Genomic DNA, 20,695 nt, shown 5'->3' with positions numbered 1-20,695 from the left:
CTCTCATCCAATGGAAGTTTTCAGCAGCCAATATATTATATAGTAAGCTTAATGTGCATTTGTTGATTTTATTTTTCAAGCATCAAAAACATTCCTTTTCAAACAAGAAATTGAATATTTTTTTCCCCAAGGACAAGATTTATTTTTCTGTTTAAGAAAGTAGGAAGGAAAAGCATCTAAGTTGATGAGAAGTCTTGACTGGGAACTTAGCTTCAGCAACTATAGAATGCACTTGTGAGAGCTTGATCATGTAAACTTTATTACCCTTTTACTGGCCATGTTGACATCATAAAATAGTCCTGTGCAGTTGGTTCAGCCGTCCATTAGCTTGCATCTGAATTCCTTGCTGTGGGGAATTTTCAGCCTGTCTCTTGTGCCTGAAAAATTAGTGTTTGATCTTTCTGGAAATCAGAAGCCAGCAGACTTTGCCACATTTGAGTGGAGTAATATTTTTCTTATGCTTTTTGCCTTCCCATTTTGTAAAATTGACTTGGAAGGGCCTTATGTATGAAAAACAAAAATTGCAGAGTTTCTGTTGTTAAATTATTATAGTACATCTTTTGATAACCTTGAGAGGACAGCAGCACAAATACTCTGAAACAAATTACATTTTGTTCTAGATCATGAAAAATACTTGACTTGCTTTAAGGAATGATCACAATTGCTATGTATTATTATAGGCTATTAATTCTTTTCACACATATAACACTCAGATTTTTGTATTCAAAAATAGCATTTGCGTATTTATATTGTTTTGTAACTTGGTATCCTTAAGAGCCACTTCCATAATCTTTGGGCAGAACTTTTTGTTGTATCTGTGATGAGAATCATTATTTTTAATGACTGTATAATATTTTATTGACCTTCCTCATCCCCTTCAATCAATTTCCTATTGATAGAAATTTAGACTTTTAGATTGTTTCTATATTTTCAGCAGGACAGAACTGAACTCCTTGCTATATAAATGGTTGCTTACTTACTTTTTTCTTAAGATAAATTCCCAGAGGTAGAATTCTGAGTCAAAAAGATGTTGTTTCTGTACACACTGATTAACCTATATATTTGAAATTTGTATACCCACCATGATCATTGCAGTATGTCCAACTTCTCCATAATGGTTTGACTTATGTAAAATAGAGACTCACTTTACATCAGCATCAGTAAGGCAGGAATTATGCAATCTTAAGTATGTTAAAATTTACTGAGGAACTATACATATTTGAAGTTAGTGGCATAGAATTTTTGTATTGAAGTGTCTGCATATTCTGCCACAATTTTAAAGGTGTTATGCCCAGCTCTTGTGTACCTTCAGTTTGAAGAGTTTTGACAAATATGTCCATCCATGAAATCACCACCATATTAAGATATAGAATATTTCCTCGCTCCCAAAAAGTTCCCTCTTTCCTCTTTTATGCACTTCTTATGATAATACATTAATTTTGCCTGATTTTAAACCTCATAGAAACAGATCATACAGTGTGTTGAATGAATATACATTTAATGTTATTGTTGTTTTTAAATATAGTTTCTGAAGAGTAAATTCCAAACCTTACTTCTTAGAACAAAAGAATCCGAAACTGATGTGAAAGTTATCTAGAGTTAGGTGTGGTGGTACACACCTGTAATCCCAGCATTATGGAGGCTGAGGTAGGAGGATTGTGAGTTCAAGTCCAGCCTGGACTTATATAGTGAGACCCTACCTCCTAAAACAAAACTCAAAACAATTACAACAAAAAAGATAAACTTATGTAGAATAAGAGCAGTAAGCTTTTCAAAAGAGTAAAATTAGACCCCTTACCTTATACCATACTGAAAAATTAACTCATGATGGACCACAGACCCAAATGCATTCACTAAAATGAACTGTAAACTTATAAAACTTATTAGGTGAAAACATGATGGAAAACTTTCATGGCATTGGATTTGGTAGTGATTTCTTGTATAGGACATCAAAAGTGTAGGCAGCTGAAGGAAAGGCAGACAAGTTACAATGTCAGTGCACTAAAGGACACGATTAAGAGCAAAAGGGTAAACACAGAATAAGAGGAAATATTTGCAAATCATTTACCTGGTGAGAGATGATACTACATAAGATGCTCTTACAACTCAAACAATAAAATCACCCAGTTTTTAAAGAATGGGCAAAGGACTTGAATAGATGTTTTTCCATAGGAGATATTCAACTGTTCACTAAGCACACAAGAAAAGGTGCTGAGCCTCATGGATCATTCGGGAAATTCACACCAAAGCCACATTGAGATGTTGCTTCACACCCATTAGAGAGAGGGGACAACTGAAAATAACGTGTTGTTAGGGATGTAGAAAATTGAAACTCTTTTGCACTGTTGGTGGGAATGTAAGATAGTATACTCACTATGTGAAGCACTATGACATTTCCTCAAAAATTTAAATATAGAATTATCATATGATGTAAGAATTTCACTTCTGAATGCATGCCCAGAGAAGTGAAAGCAAAGTCTTGGACTTTTAAGCCCATGTTCAGAGCAGCATTTTCATAAAATTCAAAAGTTAGAAACAACCCAAGTGTCTGTCAGTGGGTAAATGGCTAAATAAAATGTATTGTATATGCATGCAGTGGCCTTAAAAAGGAATAAACTTCTTACACATAATACAGCATGGACAGATCATGAGGTCACTATGTTAAATGAAAAGCCAGACACCCAAAGACAAACATTGTGTGGTTCCGTTATATATAGATAGCAAGAGTAACCACACTCCTAGAGATAGAATGCAGAATAATGGCTGCTAGGGGCTGGCAGGGTTGGGGGAGAATGTAGAGTTACTGTTCAGTGGACACAGTTTCAGTTTGGGATAATGAAGTCTGTTGTGGGTGTATGAATGCACTTAATGTCACTGAACTGTGCACTAAAAAGATCCTTAAGAAGGTGAGTTTTCTGTGTAATTTAGCACAATAAAAGAGGAATAGATCTTTAATGTTGAAAAGTGTTCATTCCACTACATATCACAAATTAGCTTGTTAGAATTCAAAACTGGGAAAATTTCGTTGTGTTTAATATGTCTGTGATACATTTAGGGAATGCCAAGTATTTCTGTTGTTCATAGATAGTTTTCCTGTGAAAGGAGGGACAAATTGATAATGTAAGTAGTTTGAAGGACGTGGAGGTAACGAGTCTATGATGGAAACTGGACTGTATCTTAGTATCACTTCTTCAAGGCTCATATTGAGGAGGTTTGTAATACCTTTCCAGATGTTTTTACCAGCTGTCGTGGAGATGGAAATTGCACTGGATGGTTGTTTAGCTCAAGGCAGAAGTCTCACATTTACATTGTCAGGGCTGTGTGATTTAATATGTATTTTGAGAGGTTTGGTGATGAGCTCTTTCTAGAAGCCAGACATTCTATACACAGTGATGGCTTCAGCCAGGAAGGCCTGCACCTGGGCTTTACAGTCTGTGGGAGTGAGGAGTGCCTGTGTCATATGCCTGCTAGGCTGATAGCTCACCTAACTTTCCAAGTATTTTGTACATCCTTTAATACACTAATATAGTGTGTTTTATTTTTTATAATAGTGTGCTTACTTGTCAGACTGTTTTGACTATAGAAATCATTTTGTGGGGTAACTTGTGGGATTATGGTCTCTTGTTAGGGTCACAGGGAAATGCTAGAATAATGTTTCGCAGACTGCAGGACCCATGTTTGTGGTGAAGACCACAAATGGAGTTTTCCTCCCAGTCCTGCCCTAGGCAAATCCCTTTGAGGAGGGATGCAGTTTCTGGAGTCCAGTTAGTGACACAGGGCTGCTCTGGGAGGATGTCCCCTGCCTCTGCTTGAGCTCCCCTGTGATTCTCCCTTTTGCCAAGGTAAGGTGTTGGTTGGAGGCAAGAGCTTTATTTCAGAATGTAAAATTGTGAAATAACTTAAGCATAAGGGAGAGTTTGAAACAATTATAGTACTTTGTGTAATTATACCAAGATTATAGATACTAACTTTTGTCACATCTGTCCTTCCCGCCCTTCCTTCTCAGTACTGGGAATTGAAAGCAAGGCATCATATATGCTTAGGCAAATGCTCTGCCACCAACTTGTATCCCCATCCCCACATCTCTTTTTTTGGTAAAGGAACAAAATGCAAGACTAGAGTCCTGCTGTATCTGCCTCCTCCCTTTTCCCAGAGTTTTCTATTTCTTCTTTGTTGCATGTTTTTGTACCTTCATTTATGTGAAATACACTGCTATTTTGTGTATTTAAAATGTGTACAAAACTTCAATTGTATGGTTATTTTAAATTATTTTTTCCTATTTACCTTCAGTGCTAGAGTTAGTGTGTCTTCTTTCTGGTAATTGCAAACAAGATTGCATTGAATATCCTTCCTAGGACACATGTGAGCATCTCATGGGTACATAAGATAGGTCGTGAGGCCAGTGCGTCTTTTAACTAGTGGGGAATTGCTTGGTAAAACTTCTTTTGAAAGAAAAAGGGGGAGAAGAGATACTTGGATGTTTTCATTAATTTTGGAGTAAGAGCAAAAATTTAAGGGTATGGCAGAATGAAAAATGGGGTCCAGAATTCTGCACACTTAGCATAATATAGAGATGTGAAAGTTAATATCTGTGTCCTTTTTGGGAATACCTTCCTAAAGTAAATACTTGAAGCAAGTAGACAGTTTTTAGCTATACTTTTCCTTCCCGATAATATTTGGAAGCATTCACACTTAAAAAAATATTGCTATAATTTTTCTGTTATTTTGTGTGCTCATTCATGTACTGCTTAAAGGTCCCTTTATAAATGAAGGAGATAAATTTTTGTTTATAAATAACAAAAATTTTGATCCCAGGCATTCGCTGGAGATTGTCAGTTAGGTTAGCTTAGTGATATTATTCTCTTAATTTAAATGACTTAAAAGCACAGAGTATTTGCTGGGCAATAATAACTTACTAGGGTTAGTAGGCAATGTCCAGGGCACCATGCTGTTGTTTAAAGTGCAGTATTTCCTGCTCTTGGATGATGTGGACCAATGTATATCAGATTTGGGTGGTATAGGTGATTTGTGTTTTGTGAACATTGATCAGCTTAAATTTTATATAATGATAGCTGCTTTAGTAATTCATTGAACAGCATGCACTCATTCAGCCTCTATTTCTTGACTGTCAGGTCCTCTTCCAGGAGGCCTGGCTTGAAGGTAGGTGCTTTTATTCCCGTGATGCGGACAGGAAATGCATGAACACAGTAGCTAAATCAAATCATGTCCCTGTGGTAAAATCAAATCGAGAAGGGCATGAGAAGGACAGTAGCGTTTGCCTGGTCTAAGAAGAGGTGACATCTGAGTTGTAAGTGCCTTGTGTCTCCAGCACTCAGCACCTGGCTCCTGATACTCCTAACTCTTGGTAAATTTCACTTGCATGCAGCAGTTTGGTAATCATTGTTGTCCCAAATGTGGTTTTGAACAAAGCGATAACCTTAATTTCTCAGTAGCCAAGTGAGGTTTCACGGTGCGGGAAACAAAGCACTCCCGCGGTTCCTTGTGGACTCACCCTCTGGCTCTGTGACTGACAGTGTGCTGGGCTTCTTAGGCCTTGGCATCACGGAAGTGTAGAAGTATACCAAGGCCAGTCAAGGGCTGAGGTCAGTGAGGAGCAGGAGCTAAGAGCTTTGGTGTCCCGTGAGAAGATGGCAGAGCTCAGGTAAGCAGACGATGGGCCTTGGAGCATCCATGTTTTATAGTAGTGATTGTTTGGTTCAAGAAGTATGAACAGCACATAGTAGATCTTTGAAAAGCCTTGCATCGAAATTAGTTAAAGCAAAACCAGTAACGATCCATAAAGAATTAGACCTTAGGTGAGACATGGTAAGAGGCACACCTATAATCTCAGCTACTGAGAAGGTATAAGCAGGAGGATTGAGAGTTCATTGCTAATCCAGACAAAGTTAATGAGATCTTATTTCAAAATCAAAATATAAAAGAACCTAAAAGGGCTGGGGCATGGCTAAAGTAGTAGAACATTTGCCTAGCATGCATGAGGGCCTAGGTTCAATCCCTAATACTACCTCCCCCCAAAAAACCCAAAAAAGATCTGAAGCAGGGAGTATTTATTATATAAGTATTTAAAAATAACAGGAAATAGTAATATTTTAGAGATAGCACTGTGGTTTAATAAGTAATAGTAACATTTCTGTAAACTTTGATGTAGATTCTATATTATTAAATTTCTGACTACAGTATTCATATGAATTAATAAATTACCTAATTTTACAGTTGGAAATGTATGACAAATAAGGTAGGTAATTGACTGTATTTGCACAACTAAAGTACAATATGAATTGATTTAGAATTTATGCATTTCTAACCCAGAGACCCTTTAGCTAAAGTAGAGTTTAGTAATCTGAGTGATTGGCACCTGGCCCAGTTCTACTGGAGCGCTCAGTTGTAACACGTTTTAAGTTTCCTCATCCTGTGCTTGCAGTGGGTCAGGTGCCAGTAAGGTTGGTCCCATTCGAATTAGGCCATGTATCTAAGAGGATAGCAGATCTATTTTTTAATTGTAGGAGTTACAAGGGCCCCCAAGCAGAGGTCCTCTTATATGTAGTTTGCCCCATTCTGCCAGTTTGTACAGTGACTCCGTCGAGGATTAGCTTATGCTTCCACCTTAACCTCCTGACTCCCTGACCTCCCCAAAGTTTTGCCCAGTTGCTAGATAGAAAGGAGTCTGGTGAGTTTCTGGCTGCTGTGGTTTCAGTAGTTCCTATAGTATGTCTTCTTTGCTTGCTTAGAAGACAGAACCCTGCTCCCCAATCCCCATGTTAGAGTCTCTGTACTCTAGAAAGTCAACATATTAAAGCACGACTCCTGGGGGAGTTGCTGGCTGTGTTGACTGAGCTTTACAGTCATTTTAACACTGGAGAAGTGTTATCCCACTGCTTCAAATCGCACTGCAAAGATGCTTGTGTGAAATATAGTATTAGATATCAAATCAAACATACGGGTGTTGAACGGGAGGCTGTGTGTTGTGGCAGTGTGTGGCAGTCTAGCATGTGGAGTTGTATTTTATGGAAATTCTTTGGCTTGGCTTGTGGCAGGAACGTACATTCATTATGAGATCCCAAACTGTAAAATAAATAAAAGCAAAGATTTCAGCTGTGCTGTTAAACGACTTTCAGTGCAAACCCGTCTGCTCTAACAGCCCAGGCGCTGTGTGCTGAGAAGCACTGTGAGTGTTATGGTCATACATTGGTGCCCATTGCTGGTAGGTTTTGAAGATAGTATAGACTGGGTTGAAAAAGAAATAGGAACTTTAGCTATGCATTCTTTTCCTTTTTTTCCCTGTTGTATTTGCTATGAATTACTGTACTAATTTGAGAAGTAACATTTTTATTTTCCTCCTTTATTATTCTTTTTCCTCCTTTTGTGTTTCTACAGAGAATTTGCCTTTTAATGTATTTCGGGTCTCCTTGATTTCTGAAGTGTGTGGGATTATGGGACTCAAGTTCTTGGAGTTCACACATGGACCCTATTGTGTGTTAACAGAATGACCTCATCATTCTCAGTTCTGGAGTGCTCTTTGCTGTCCTGATGTTTTTTCTTTCTTGCTTCTTCTTCATTTAGGATGAAAAAGTCAATAGACTACTCATTAACAACAACAGGAACAAACTCATTTAAAGGAAATCAGAAAATACTATCAATGGTTTATTTATTGCAAGAGGAAGGAGATTTCTGATTAATGAGTTCAAGGATTTTTAGGCTCATGTAAGTTAGAGATGAAGAAGGTTGACTTAGGCCATTTTGGTCTGTATCTCTGATAGTTACAGTGCCGTACACTTGCTTTATGTTACCTGTTTTACCAACTAAGAAAATACTATCCTTTATTAGATATGAGATCTTTCCTTCAAGAATTCATTGCTGGGTGCAGTGGCTCATACCTATAATCCTAGCTACTTGGGAGGGGAAGATCAGGAGGATCATGGTTTGAGACCAGCCCTGACAAAAAGTTGGCAGGACCCCATCTCAACAAACAAGCTGATTGCGGTGGCACATAACTCTGTAATCTCAGAGGCATAGTAGGGGGAGCACAGTCAGAGGCTGCCCCAGGCAAAAGTAAGACCCTACCCGAAAAATAAAAACTCAAGTAAAAAAGGCTATGGAAATAGCTCAAGTGGTAAAGCGTAGGCCCTGGGTTCAAACTCCAGTATTAGAAACAAACAAAAAACTTACATTGATAAGCATAGTGTTGTTTTCTATGTATCTGTTTTAGTAGCTTTCCATCACTGTAACAAATACTTGAAACAATCAGCTGACAAAGTTTATTTTGGCTCATGGTTTGAATGTCTCAGTCCATGATTTGTTAGCCATGAACTGGGGCCTGTGGTGAGACAGCATGTCATGGTGGGTGCAAAACTGCTCACCTCCTGGACAGGGAACAAAAAAGAGAGTGAGAAGGGGACTGGGTCCTGCAGTTCCCTTCAGGGACATGCCCCTGGTGACCTCAAGGCTTGCCACTAGGCCCCACCTCTCGTACAGGTGCCTTTGAGTGGTGTTTAAAATCCAAGCTCTACAAGTATTGTTTTCAGAGGATTTCATTTGATGGGAAAAGAATTGTTTTTAAAAGCAAAAATAGTAAATGGAACTGCTAATGTAACTGGTCCATGTATGTCAGAAATGTTAGTTGGGATATTCTAACCTTAGTCTTAACTTAAAAATAGATGTACCACAGCCATGGGCATCCTACAAAGTATTAATGAGTCAACTTGGACTGTTGGAGTTCATTTTAATTTTTACTATTGCAAGGGAATGAGTTTAACATAATGCTTCTTTGATTTTCTTAGCAAGACGTTTTTAAATGTCAGCATTATTAGCTTTTTTTTCACTAGATTTTTATGGCTTATCAATACTTGATATCTTATACAGCAAAGTTAATCTTTTGCCTTCATTGATAGTAGGCATTGTTGATTTACCTAATGAAGCTAGGATTAAAAATACAGAGTTGCTTAGCAAGAAATCCATTTCATGTTGCTGGCTTGAAACCATATTCGCTTTCATTTAAGTGCACATTTTGATCTCATTTACTTTGCTTGACTTTTTGACAGATGCCACCTCAGTACGGACAGCAGGGTGTGAGTGGTTACTGCCACCAAGGCCAACAGCCATATTACAACCAGCAGCCGCAGCCCCCACACCTTCCACCCCAGGCACAGTACCTGCCATCCCAGTCCCAGCAGAGGTACCAGCCACAGCAGGTAAGAATAGCCCACTACTCTGCAGACCTTGTTTTCTCCTCCAGGTCTGTGTTCAGAGGCAGATGATGCTCCCTACATCTTTCTGTCCCCTTTGAATGATCATGTTCTCAGTGGAAAACAAATAGATACAAAACTATACCCTAATCTAACCCTTCCTCCCTCTTTCCCTTCCTTGCTCCCTCCCTCCATTGTTTTTTGCGTGCTTTAGATCGAAAGGGTAGGAAGAATGACTAGTTTAATAGCTGCCTGCATTACTGGCTAGTGATAGCAGAAAGTGTCACTCATTTCGTCATCTTTGTCATTTGTATCTTAATCTTTCATGAAAACCCTCTGCCACTTTGTTAAGGCTTATTCAGAAGAATGCTTTTACCCATCATTTAATCCTTCTAGTTGGCACATACATGATATTTTTTATCTTGACCTTTTGTTTTGTTTTAATGGTGAGTGACATTGCATGAAAACATTGCTGCCTTTTGACAGTGTTACTTTCTTTAAATTATAAACAGACAATTGCTTCAATTATAATATACTAAAATAAAAATGGGAATTGTCTGGTGTAGGTATATTGAGCAACTTCTCTGTTTTTGTTTTTTTCTTCTTTTTTCATCTGAGACAGGGTCTTGCTATGTATCCTAGACTGGTCTTGAACTCTTAATCTTCCTGCCTCATCCTCCAGAGTCCTGGGATTACAGACATATACTATCACGCCCAGCTAGTTTCTAGTTTAAATTGGCCTCATTAAATACTCTTTTATGTTATTGGGCTGTATTTTTCAGCTTATATGAGTAAGAAAAGTAGTACATAGTATATATGTATATATTTGACAAAATGAGTTGGTTTCATTTTGTTTTAGCCACTGTCATTGAGTGAAGAGTAGTGAGTGAGGGATAAGCACTTCCAATCACGAGCATCAAGAGGCAACTTTCCATGTTGATCTTTTCCTCCATTCTTTCTCTTTTGTTGGGATGGGAGTAGTGAAGAGAAGAGGAATACAGGTAATGTGGACTTTATCGTTTTTTGAGGGCTTCTTACATGGTTTAAACAGATTATTGACCCAAAGCCAAATATATAAATAGTTGAGGGCTAAAGATATTACTGAAGTGGTAGTATGTTTGCCTACCATGCGAGTTCAAACCCCACTACTACAAACAAGCAAAACAAAAAGCCAAACAAATATATTGAGATTAATTTTAATCAATTTAGTGAATTTCCTAAGTATTTTCTTGGGTTTGTTGGAGTCTGTTCCCATGTGACTTTGGTTACAGAGTTCTAAAGAGAATTTGACATTAAACGTTAAAACTACAGTAGAAATTCAGGATTGTGTACAGTGTTGCATGTATGTTTTCAAAATTTTGTTACTGTATCTAGAAGTAGGTATGTACATTATTTCAGAGTTATCTTGTCTAGCTTTTAATAAAGGTATGAACATCTTAATGTAATTCAGTCAGTTCTTTTTAGTGAGAGAGACTGGTACTTACTCAGGTTTTGATAGATAATGTTGTAGGCTTTTTCAAGGGGCTTTCAGAGTCTGTTGAACTTCTGTGGCTATAGAATGTTTTGCCTTGTTATCAGAATTTAAGAACTCATTGAGAATCAGGCATTGGTGGCTCACACCTGTAATCCTTGCTACTCAGGAGGTAGAGATCAGGAGGATCACATTTCAAAGCCAGCCCAGGGAAAACAGTTTGTGAGACCCTATGTCAAAAAATCCACCCCCAAAAAGGGCTGGCGGAGTGGCTCAAGTGGTAAGAGTGCCTGCCTAGCAACATGAGGCCCTGAGTTCAAGCCCCAGTGCCGCCCAAAAAACAAACAAAAAACCCAAAAACTCATTGAAGGATTGCAGTACTCATTTGAGTCAACTGTGCTAAAATGAATCTCTGATTGTAAAACCAGTTTGATTTGTCATTTCCTTCAAAACCAAGCTCAAAATATACTTCCTTTATGAAAAACAGTCACTGATGACTTCAAGTGGATGGCAATTAGTTATTTAATATATTCTGCTTTTAAATATTGAAAGCATACGATAAGTCAAATCTTATTTTAATGTAGTTGGTTTAGGGCTAGCTTATGCTTTGATACTGCTATTATTTTACTGACTTGAATGCAGTCAATTACATAAATACAATCATGCTTTACATATTCTGAGTAAAACCAAACATTCCTCAAGGTGCATTGGAAGTTTTTTCCTGTGCTCAAACTCATGAGCTGTGGAATATCTGAGTATTTTAAAAGTTTCATTAAATTCATTGTGGGAGTACAGGTTGAAGTTGGAGATATTTAAGATGCTCAGTCAAATGCTTGTATTTGATAGGAACTGTCCTGGTATTTTGGGAGTTCGAAGGCCAGGTAGATCTGGAAGGTTTTTCTAACAAATGAGATCTGCTATTGTATAGTTAGCACGTTTGAAACCAAAACAGTAGTCCAAAAGGAAAGTAAAGGTTACTAATAGAATGTTATTAAAATCAGGCTGGTTTTTTTTTTGGGGTGTGGGGGTATTGGGCTTTGAACTTAGGGCCTTGTGTTTGCTAGACAAGTGCTCTAACACTTGAACTATGTTCAAGCCTTTTCTTTTCATTAGTTATTTCTCAGATAGGGTCTTGCGTTTTTGCCCTAGGTCAGCTTGGGACTGTAATTTTCCACTCATGCCTCTTGTGTAGCTGGGTTCACTGGTATGTGCTACCATGCCTGGCTTATTTGTTGAGATGAAGTCTTGCTAACTTTTTGCCCTGGCTGGCCTCAAACCACTATTCTCCTGATCTCCAGCTGCCAAGTAGCTGGGATTACAGCTGTACGTGTACCATCTTGCCTGGCCCTAAAAGCAGGCCAAATTTTAATAAGAATTTCTAATATTGTACTCATGTACATTTAAAAATGTAAAAGCTCAACTGTGTTTAATCTGCTAGCATTTTATAAAAATGAGAACATTCTTTCCCATAGACTTTCTTTTTGTCTCCAAGCATGGTGTGTATGACTTATTGATTATATAGAAGGCAGTCAGCAAAAATTTTTTTTTGTCTTTTGTTATTGTTATTGATGCAAAAGTTAATTTTAGGATTTTAGGGTTCTATTAAGATATCTTACTTTGTGTCTTTAGCATTTTTAATATGCTTAATGTTTTAACTAATCAATATATCATATGTTTCAAAAATTAAAAAGTACAAGGAAGCCAGGTTTGGTTCTTGCCTACAATCCCAGCACTCAAGAGGATTGTGAATTTGAGGCTTGCCTGGGCCACATAGCAAAATCCTGTCTCAAAAAACTACAAAAATACAAGGAAAGTCTACAGACAACTGCTCTTTGCCATCTTAGTCCCCTACCCACTTCCCCACCCACCCCATCCTCTGCCATAAAACCATTTAGTTAAATATATGTTTTTCTAGAGATTATACAATACTGTATTTTAATTTTTACTATTATTTTTATATTAATTATGACATCTGAAAGACAGTATGTGCACTTTTTTTTGCTGTTATTGTTGCCTTTCCCATCTCATTTAAACAGATTTTCTGCAGATGTTTTCAAAGGAGAATATGGAGCAATCCCTTTTTCTTTTCTTTCTTTCTTTCTTTTTTTTTTTTTAATAGCACTACTGAATTTTATACACATACCATAGTGTTTTAAACAAGTCTCTTTAGATTATTTTGACTTGTTTAATGTCTTTGTAACACATGTACATGTCACTTCATAAATGGACAATAGTCATCGGTAGGATGGATTCCTAGAAGCAGCACTGCTGGATCAAATGTATGTACATTTTCCCTTCTAGTAAATTACACACATTGCTCCCCACAGAGGGCACACCAGTTACACCCTAGCCTCCGTGTGTCAGAGGACTGTTCCCCTGCACATGGGCAATTCCATGGATTTATGAAAGCTGGATTTTTGACAACATGGTGGTACAGCTTTAGCTTACTATTATCTTTTATAATAATGTTTAGTGTTTTCTTATACATTTAAAAGCATTTTTGTTTTCTTTTTTGTGGACTGCAAATTCATCTTTTTATTTATTTATTTTTTTTCTTCAATTTAGTTGTTGACCTTTAAAAATTGATTTATGAAAACTCTATGCATCAGGGAGAGTGGATATTTGTCCACCCTAGCTTGTCATTTGACTTTGATAGTAGTTATGCTAGGTTTTCTGTAATGCTAAAGGAAGGGTTCTTTCTTAGTTTCTGTGCAGTCAAAGTATCAATCTTTTCATGTATGCTATCTGGATTTTATTTTTATTAGGGGTTCAAAATACCTTCCATGTTCCAAGGTTACAAAGAAGCTCTGTGATGTTTAGTAGTATTTTCATACATTGTTTTTTTCACTTCACTTTTTGTAAGTTATTGAGAAATAGGTATGGCTAACTTATTTGGTTAATTGGCCCCTTTTCTTTTGTAGGCTATTGAATTAGTCAGGTTCTCTAGAGAAACAGAAGCTGTGTGTGTGTGTGTGTGTGTGTGTGTGTGTGTGTGTGTGTGTGTGTGTGTGTATTTATTATAAGGAATTTTATCACACATGAATGGAAACTGGCAAGTCTAATATCTGTATTGTGGGCTACAGACCCAGGAGGCTGCAGGTTCAGGTTGCATTTAAACACAGTCTTCTGGAGTTTCTCTTGTTAAGAAAGAAGTCTTTTTATTTTAATCTGGCCTTCAAAGTAACTGGATGATCCCCACCCACATTATGTAGGGCAGTCTGCTTGATTGAAGTCACCAGTTTAAATTTATCCAAAAGCTCCCTCTTAGTTGACATATAAAATTAACTTTTGCCTGTCTTTCCTCCATTGATTGAAGATGTCACTTTTTTTCATTTGCTAAATTCCCTTAGGTGTGGGATTTGGGGTTCCTGTGGAATTTCTGTATTTTCCATTGGTCTTTCAGTATTGTCTTTGCTGTTGTTTAGTATCCAGTAAGGTTAGCATATCCTCATTATTCTGTTTCAGATTTTTCTTAGCTACTTGTTTGTGCCTGCTAATTTTTTTTCATTTAAACTTTTCATTTCTTATGCTTTTTCCTAAAAATTGGATCTTTTTGTTATTTTTATTGGGTCTTTCATTATACTTTTTTTTTTCTTTAAAAGAGATAGTTCTCAGAACAGCTTTTGTTTGGTTGAAGTCCATTTACCCGAGGCCATGCAGTATATAGTGGATTTCTTTAGCTTCTGTGGCTGCAGGCCAGGGAGGTGCTTCAGGAGCATCATCAGGGATGGGCTTGGCTGGGCATTCGATAGTGTTGGGTTGTGTGGAATGATTCTTAAAGAGGAATTAGAGAGAAGGGTTAGTCCTCAGCTGGCTGCTTTCAGAAGCTTAGGGGCATTTGGGGGTTAGGTATTTTCATTTTTATCAGGAGGCAAGAGGAAGAAAGTGGGGCAAGGTGGTTATGCATAAAGAAGACTATTAGAAGAGGGGCTACTTAGTTATTCTTGTTGCCCCAAAGCACCCTGTCCTCCCCTTGTTTCAGCACTGTGTGTTCTGTAGGAGCTCTGCAGCAGGCTGCTTCTCAAACCTGCTTTTCCTCCCCCTGACTTCCCACATTCTTGCTCTACTCTCCTTCCCTCTGGAGAGCAGTGTCTGTTCCCCTCCATTTGTTTAGGTAGTTCTATATTTTAAAAATATTATTTAAAAAGAGGTATTACAATTTTTATTGATTTATTCCTTTGCATTTTCTTTTTTTGTTGCTGTTATAAATTTTGTCCTTTAAAAAATTAATTTTCTCATTGCTACTCATATACACAGATGTGACAACTTTGTGTATTAACTTTTTGACTTAAGTTCTTGATGGTACTACTAGTTCTAGCAATATGTTGATTCACTTGGGTTTTTCCATTCTTTTTTAAACCACTTAAAAAAATAAAGTACCACCATCCCACTTTTTTTGTATTTCTGCAGGCTAGCTTCAACAAATGTATTGTTTGAGAGGAATAGCTAGCTGGCCATTGCTATATTAGCCCTGATAAAAATGAAAGTGTAAAGCTTTTCATTGTTAAATACAATGTTTACTTTCTCTTTTCTTTTTCTCCCCCCCCTTTTGTAGCTGCCTACTCTTGGGCTAAGAAGGCCCCTTCTTTTGTAGCTTAGTAGATTTTTTCCAGGATGGTGGTGAACTTTATGTCCTATTGAGAGGACCACTTTGTTGTTTTTGTTTTTTTGCTCATAATTTTACATTGGTGCCCGGCTTCTTTTATTTTTGGTAAGAGCTTTTCCAAAGCAACTTCGTTCTTTATCTTCGCCATTATATATTCTTTCTTTAAATTTATTCAGCTGGTTGCCAGCAGCTCATGCCTATAATCTAGCTACTTGGGGAGGATGAGATAGGGAGGATTGTGGTTCCAGACCAGTTCAGGCAAAAGTTTGCAAGACTCCATCTCAACAGAAAAAGGCTGGGCGTGGTGTCTGTCCTCCCAGTTATGGTGGAAGTGTACAGTTAGAAGGGCTAGGCAAAAGGTGAGACCCTGTCTCCAAAACAACCAGAGCAAAAAGGGCTAGAGTCGCGGCTCAATAGCAAGCTCCAAGCTGCCTAACAAGCTTGGAGCCCTGAGTTCAAACCTCATACTGCCCACACTTTTTTTTTTTTTTTAATTATGTTCTGCTCTTGCTTTCTACTTCTCTTATGTTTATTTTGCTTTTTTACTTTTTTCCATTTAAATGAATACTTAGCATACTTGAACCTTTTCTGTTACATGAAGCTGAATATAAGACTAAAAAATTTCCTAGTAAGTACTGCTCTGGTTGAATCTCTCAAATTTTAATGTGTATTATTTTCTGTTCTCTTTCAGTTTTAGGAATTTTATTTTCTTCATTCCTTTTTTTCTGTAAGTGGCTTTACTGGCTCCTTTCTTTTGATTCTGTTTCCTCAGAAGAATTGGTCTTTGCTTTGCCAGTTACTGCCTGTGGATTCTAGTCATCTGGAATCATGTTTTGCTTTTTATCTTGTGTAGTTAATTCCAAAAAAAAATTTGTAAGACGCAGATAAAGAGAATGATATAGTCAGTTCATATGCATCTTCCAGTTGTAATATCACTGATATTTTGCCATAATTGCTTTCTTGCCTCATCTCTCCCTGCTTTTTTCAAAGTATTTTAAGTTTAACCACAGACATAACATTTCACCTTCAAATACTTTTATATTTGTCTGTACACAGTCCAAAGAGTTTCCTGTATAACCACATTTCTGTGATCACACCTTACAAAAGTGAATATAATTCTTTACATCTACTAACCTAGCCATATTTGGATATTCCTCATTGGCCTCAGAATATTTGTTTCAAACAGAATTTATTTGATTTTTAAACCATTTTATCTAGAATAGCCCTCCTTCCTCTGCTTAGTTTGTGCCTTGACATATGGGAAAATTGGGTTGTTTGTCCCATGGAATGGCCTTGTTTAGTTGTTTTCTCCTAACATGGCTGAACTCATTCACCCTATTTCCTGTACACTGCAAGTTAAGTCCGTGGACTTAAAGATAAACAGTTGTGGTTGTTGTAAATCATGTCCCCAACATTTTAGGGACTGCTCTTGTTCTTAGAAAGGGTGGGTCTCTGAACCTCTGGTTATGTGAAGGGCCTCAGGTGGCTCTAGTTCCCACCTTCCCTATGTTAATTCTACCAGACACCTGGTGATGGTTAGCCTGTGTGGTTGCTGATTCTTAAAGCAACTGTGCTTTTTATTCCTCCTACCTTTGTACTAAATTCAAGGCAGAAATTTCTCTCTTTGGTGGATTTGCCTGCCCTTAAACAATGGGGAGAGCGTTTCTTTGTCCCTTACTTATTTGAGAGTTGTAGTCTCATATTTTACTCCCTTCCGGCAGGCCTACACTCCCCTGTTCCTTGTGTTGTCATCATATGGAAGTTTGCACAAGTCAGATTCTGTTGCTCTCATGGTTTGCTTCGTGTGTTCACCCCATGTTTATTCCTAAGTTCTTAGTGCCACACACATTCATGCTAAGTCCTGATCCACCTGGACAAGACAGGTGTTTTGCCCAGTGATTTATATATCAATTAAAAGATATACAGTGCGTCCAATCTCCATACCACTGGAACAAGGGCTCTTAAATTTTCTAGTTGTTTATTTAATATCATTTATATAATTTAAAACTATAAACAATTTTCACTTTATATTGAAACTTTTCTAATACATCTTTCTTCTTTTGAAAGAGGTTCATAGATAAATATGCAGCATATACACAAAGTATATGAAAAAAGAAAAGGAAAGCAGTATATAAGAAATACATATTAAGCAAATGCTCAGTCATGGCCACATGGGAAGACTTGTGAGTCAGATAGCTTGATGTTTATGTGGAATCTCTGGTGGCCTTGACAGCACAAAATGAGACAATATAGGAACAATGTGTTACCAACTCATCTCAAGCAGCACTGTCATCTTTTAAAATGTTGAGCAACAAAGCAATGCATGTTTATATATGTGGTAGTTTTATTCCTGGAAAATTCATTGTACACTAAAATGATTTTAAGAGCACTTTGCTCTTATGCAAAATGGAGTTGGTTTCTAGATTCAGATAACTAGCTTTTTGTGTTGCTTTGCTTTTAAATACACATGGATGTTGGGATTTTGGAAAATCATGTGGGATGTAGGACTATGATCTGTTAGATCAGTGTTTCGTACATATTGTGAGATAATCCAGCACTTCTACCCTACACCTAGTAAATCTCATTGCGTTTCTTTATACCTGTGGCACCTGTTTCCTTTGAAATCTTGTGAATGCATTTATTACGTGTTTCCTTATTTATTTATTTTTTTAAATTTTTATTTTATTATTCATATGTGCGTACAAGGCTTGGGTCATTTCTCCCCTCTGCCCCCACCCCCCTCCCTTATCACCCACTCTGCACCCTCCCCCTCCCCCCCATGCCCTCAATACCCAGTAGAAGCTTTTTAGTTTTATGAAGTCCCATTTATCTATGCTATCTTTTAGTTGCTGTGCTGCTGGGGTTCCATTGAGAAAGTTCTTGCCTATACCTACTAACTCTAGAGTATTTCCTACACTTTCCTGTATCAACTTTAGAGTTTGGGGTCTGATATTAAGATCGTTGATCCATTTTGAGTTAATCTTGGTATAGGGTGATATACATGGATCTAGTTTCAGTTTTTTGCAGACTGCTAACCAGTTTTCCCAGCAGATTTTGTTGAAGAGGCTGCTTTTTCACCATCGTATATTTTTAGCGCCTTTGTCAAAGACAAGTTGGTTATAGTTGTGTGGCTTCATATCTGGGTCCTCTATTCTATTCCACTGGTCTTCATGTCTGTTTTTGTGCCAGTACCATGCTGTTTTTATTGTTACTGCTTTGTAATATAGTTTGAAGTCAGGTATTGTGATACCTCCTGCATTGTTCTTTTGACTGAGTATTGCCTTGGCTATTCGTGGCCTCTTGTGTTTCCATATAAATTTCACAGTAGATTTTTCAATCTTTAATAAATGTCATTGGAATTTTGATGGGAATTGCATTAAACATGTAGATTACTTTGGGGAGTATCGACATTTTTACTATGTTGATTCTACCAATCCATGAGCATGGGAGATCTCTCCACTTTCTATAGTCTTCCTCAATCTCTTTCTTCAGAAGTTTATAGTTTTCCTTGTAGAGGTCATTCACATCTTTTGTTAGGTTTACACCTAGGTATTTGATTTTTTTTTTTGAGGCTACTGTAAATGGAATTGTTTTTATACATTCTTTTTCAGTTTGTTCATTAGTGTATAGAAATGCTAATGATTTTTCTATGTTGACTTTATATCCTGCGACCTTGCTGTAGCTGTCGATGGTGTCTAGGAGCTTCTGAGTAGAGATTTTTGGGTCTTTAAGGTATAGGATCATGTCATCTGCAAATAGGGATATTTTGACAGTTTCTTTACCTATTTGTATTCCTTTTATTCCTTCTTGCCTAATTGCTCTGGCTAGGAATTCCAGTACTATGTTGAATAGGAGTGGAGATAGTGGGCATCCTTGTCTGGTTCCTGATTTTAGAGGGAATGGTTTCAGTTTTTCTCCGTTAAGTATCATGCTGGCTGTAGGTTTGTCATATATAGCTTTTATAATGTTGAGGTGCTTTTCTTCTATTCCTAGTTTTCTTAGAGCTTTTATCATGAAATGGTGTTGGATCTTATCAAAGGCTTTTTCTGCATCTATTGAGATGATCAAGTGGTTTTTGTCTTTGCTTCTGTTAATGTGATTTATTACATTTATTGATTTTCATATGTTGAACCCTGCATCCCTGGGATGAAGCCTACTTGGTCATGGTGAATAATCTTTTTGATGTGTTGTTGAATTCGGTTTGCCATTATTTTGTTGAGGATTTCTGCGTCAATGTTCATTAAGGAGATTGGCCTATAGTTCTCCTTTTTGGAGGTGTCTTTGCCTGGTTTTGGGATAAGTATAATACTGGCTTCATAAAAGATGTTAGGCAGTTTTCCTTCCCTTTCTATTTCATGGAACAGTTTAAGGAGGGTTGGTATCAGTTCTTCTTTAAAGGTCTGACAGAATTCAGCAGAGAATCCATCAGGTCCTGGACTTTTCTTTTTGGGAAGACTCTTGATTGCTGCTTCAATTTCATTTTGTGTCATAGATCTATTCAGGTGATTAATGTCCTCTTGGTTCAGTTTTGGATGATGATATGTATCTAGAAATCTGTGCATTTCTTTAAGATTTTCAAATTTATTTGAATATAGATTCTCAAAGTAGTCTCTGATGATTTCCTGGACTTTCATGGTGTTTGTTGTTATCTCCCTTTTTACATTCCTGATTCTACTAATTTGGGTTTTTTCTCTCCTCATTTTAGTCAGGTTTGCCAGGGTCTATCCATCTTGTTTATTTTTTCAAAGAACCAACTTTTTGTTTCATTAATTCTTTGTATGGTTTTTTTGGTTTCTATTTCGTTGATTTCAGCTCTTATTTTTATTATTTCTCTCCTATTTGTTTTGGGATTTGCTTGTTCTTGTTTTTCTAGGAGTTTGAGATGTATCATTAGGTCATTGATTTGAGATCTTTCAGTCTTTTTAATATATGCACTCATGGCTATAAACTTTCCTCTCAAGACTGCCTTAGCTGTGTCCCATAGGTTCCGGTAGGTTGTGTTTTCATTTTCATTGACTTCCAGGAACTTTTTAATTTCCTCTTTTATTTCATCGATGATCCATTTAGTTTTCAGCTGTTTGCATGTTTTTTGTCTTTACTTTTGTTGTTGAGTTCTACTTTTACTGCATTGTGATCAGATAGTATGCATGGTATAATTTCTATTTTCTTATATTTGCTGAGACTTGCTTTGTGCCCTAGGATATGATCTATTTTGGAGAAGGTTCCATGGGCTGCTGAGAAGAATGTATATTGTGTAGAAGTTGGTTGAAATGTTCTGTAGACATCGAGTAGGTCCATTTGATCTATTGTATATTGTAGATCTTGGATTTCTTTATTGATTTTTTGTTTGGATGACCTATCTATTGATGATAATGGGGTGTTAAAGTCTCCCACAACCACTGTGTTGGCATTTAT

The 20,695-nt window shown here is 37.2% G+C and overlaps 1 protein-coding gene across 11 annotated transcripts in view; it reads left to right on the top strand.

Annotated features, from left to right (window-relative positions):
• Positions 1-20,695, top strand: part of Arid1b (AT-rich interaction domain 1B) — a 404,160-nt gene that overhangs the window by 99,255 nt on the left and 284,210 nt on the right. For all 11 annotated transcript variants that reach the window (XM_074071680.1, XM_074071697.1, XM_074071715.1 and 8 more), the window contains exon 3: positions 9,060-9,209. In XM_074071680.1, the coding sequence (XP_073927781.1) occupies positions 9,060-9,209 (150 nt within the window). The remainder of the gene's footprint in view (positions 1-9,059; positions 9,210-20,695) is intronic.

The sequence above is a fragment of the Castor canadensis genome, chromosome 1 (assembly GCF_047511655.1).
Source record: "Castor canadensis chromosome 1, mCasCan1.hap1v2, whole genome shotgun sequence".
Lineage (NCBI taxonomy): Eukaryota > Metazoa > Chordata > Mammalia > Rodentia > Castoridae > Castor > Castor canadensis.
This window is presented reverse-complemented; position numbering and strand designations above follow the sequence as displayed.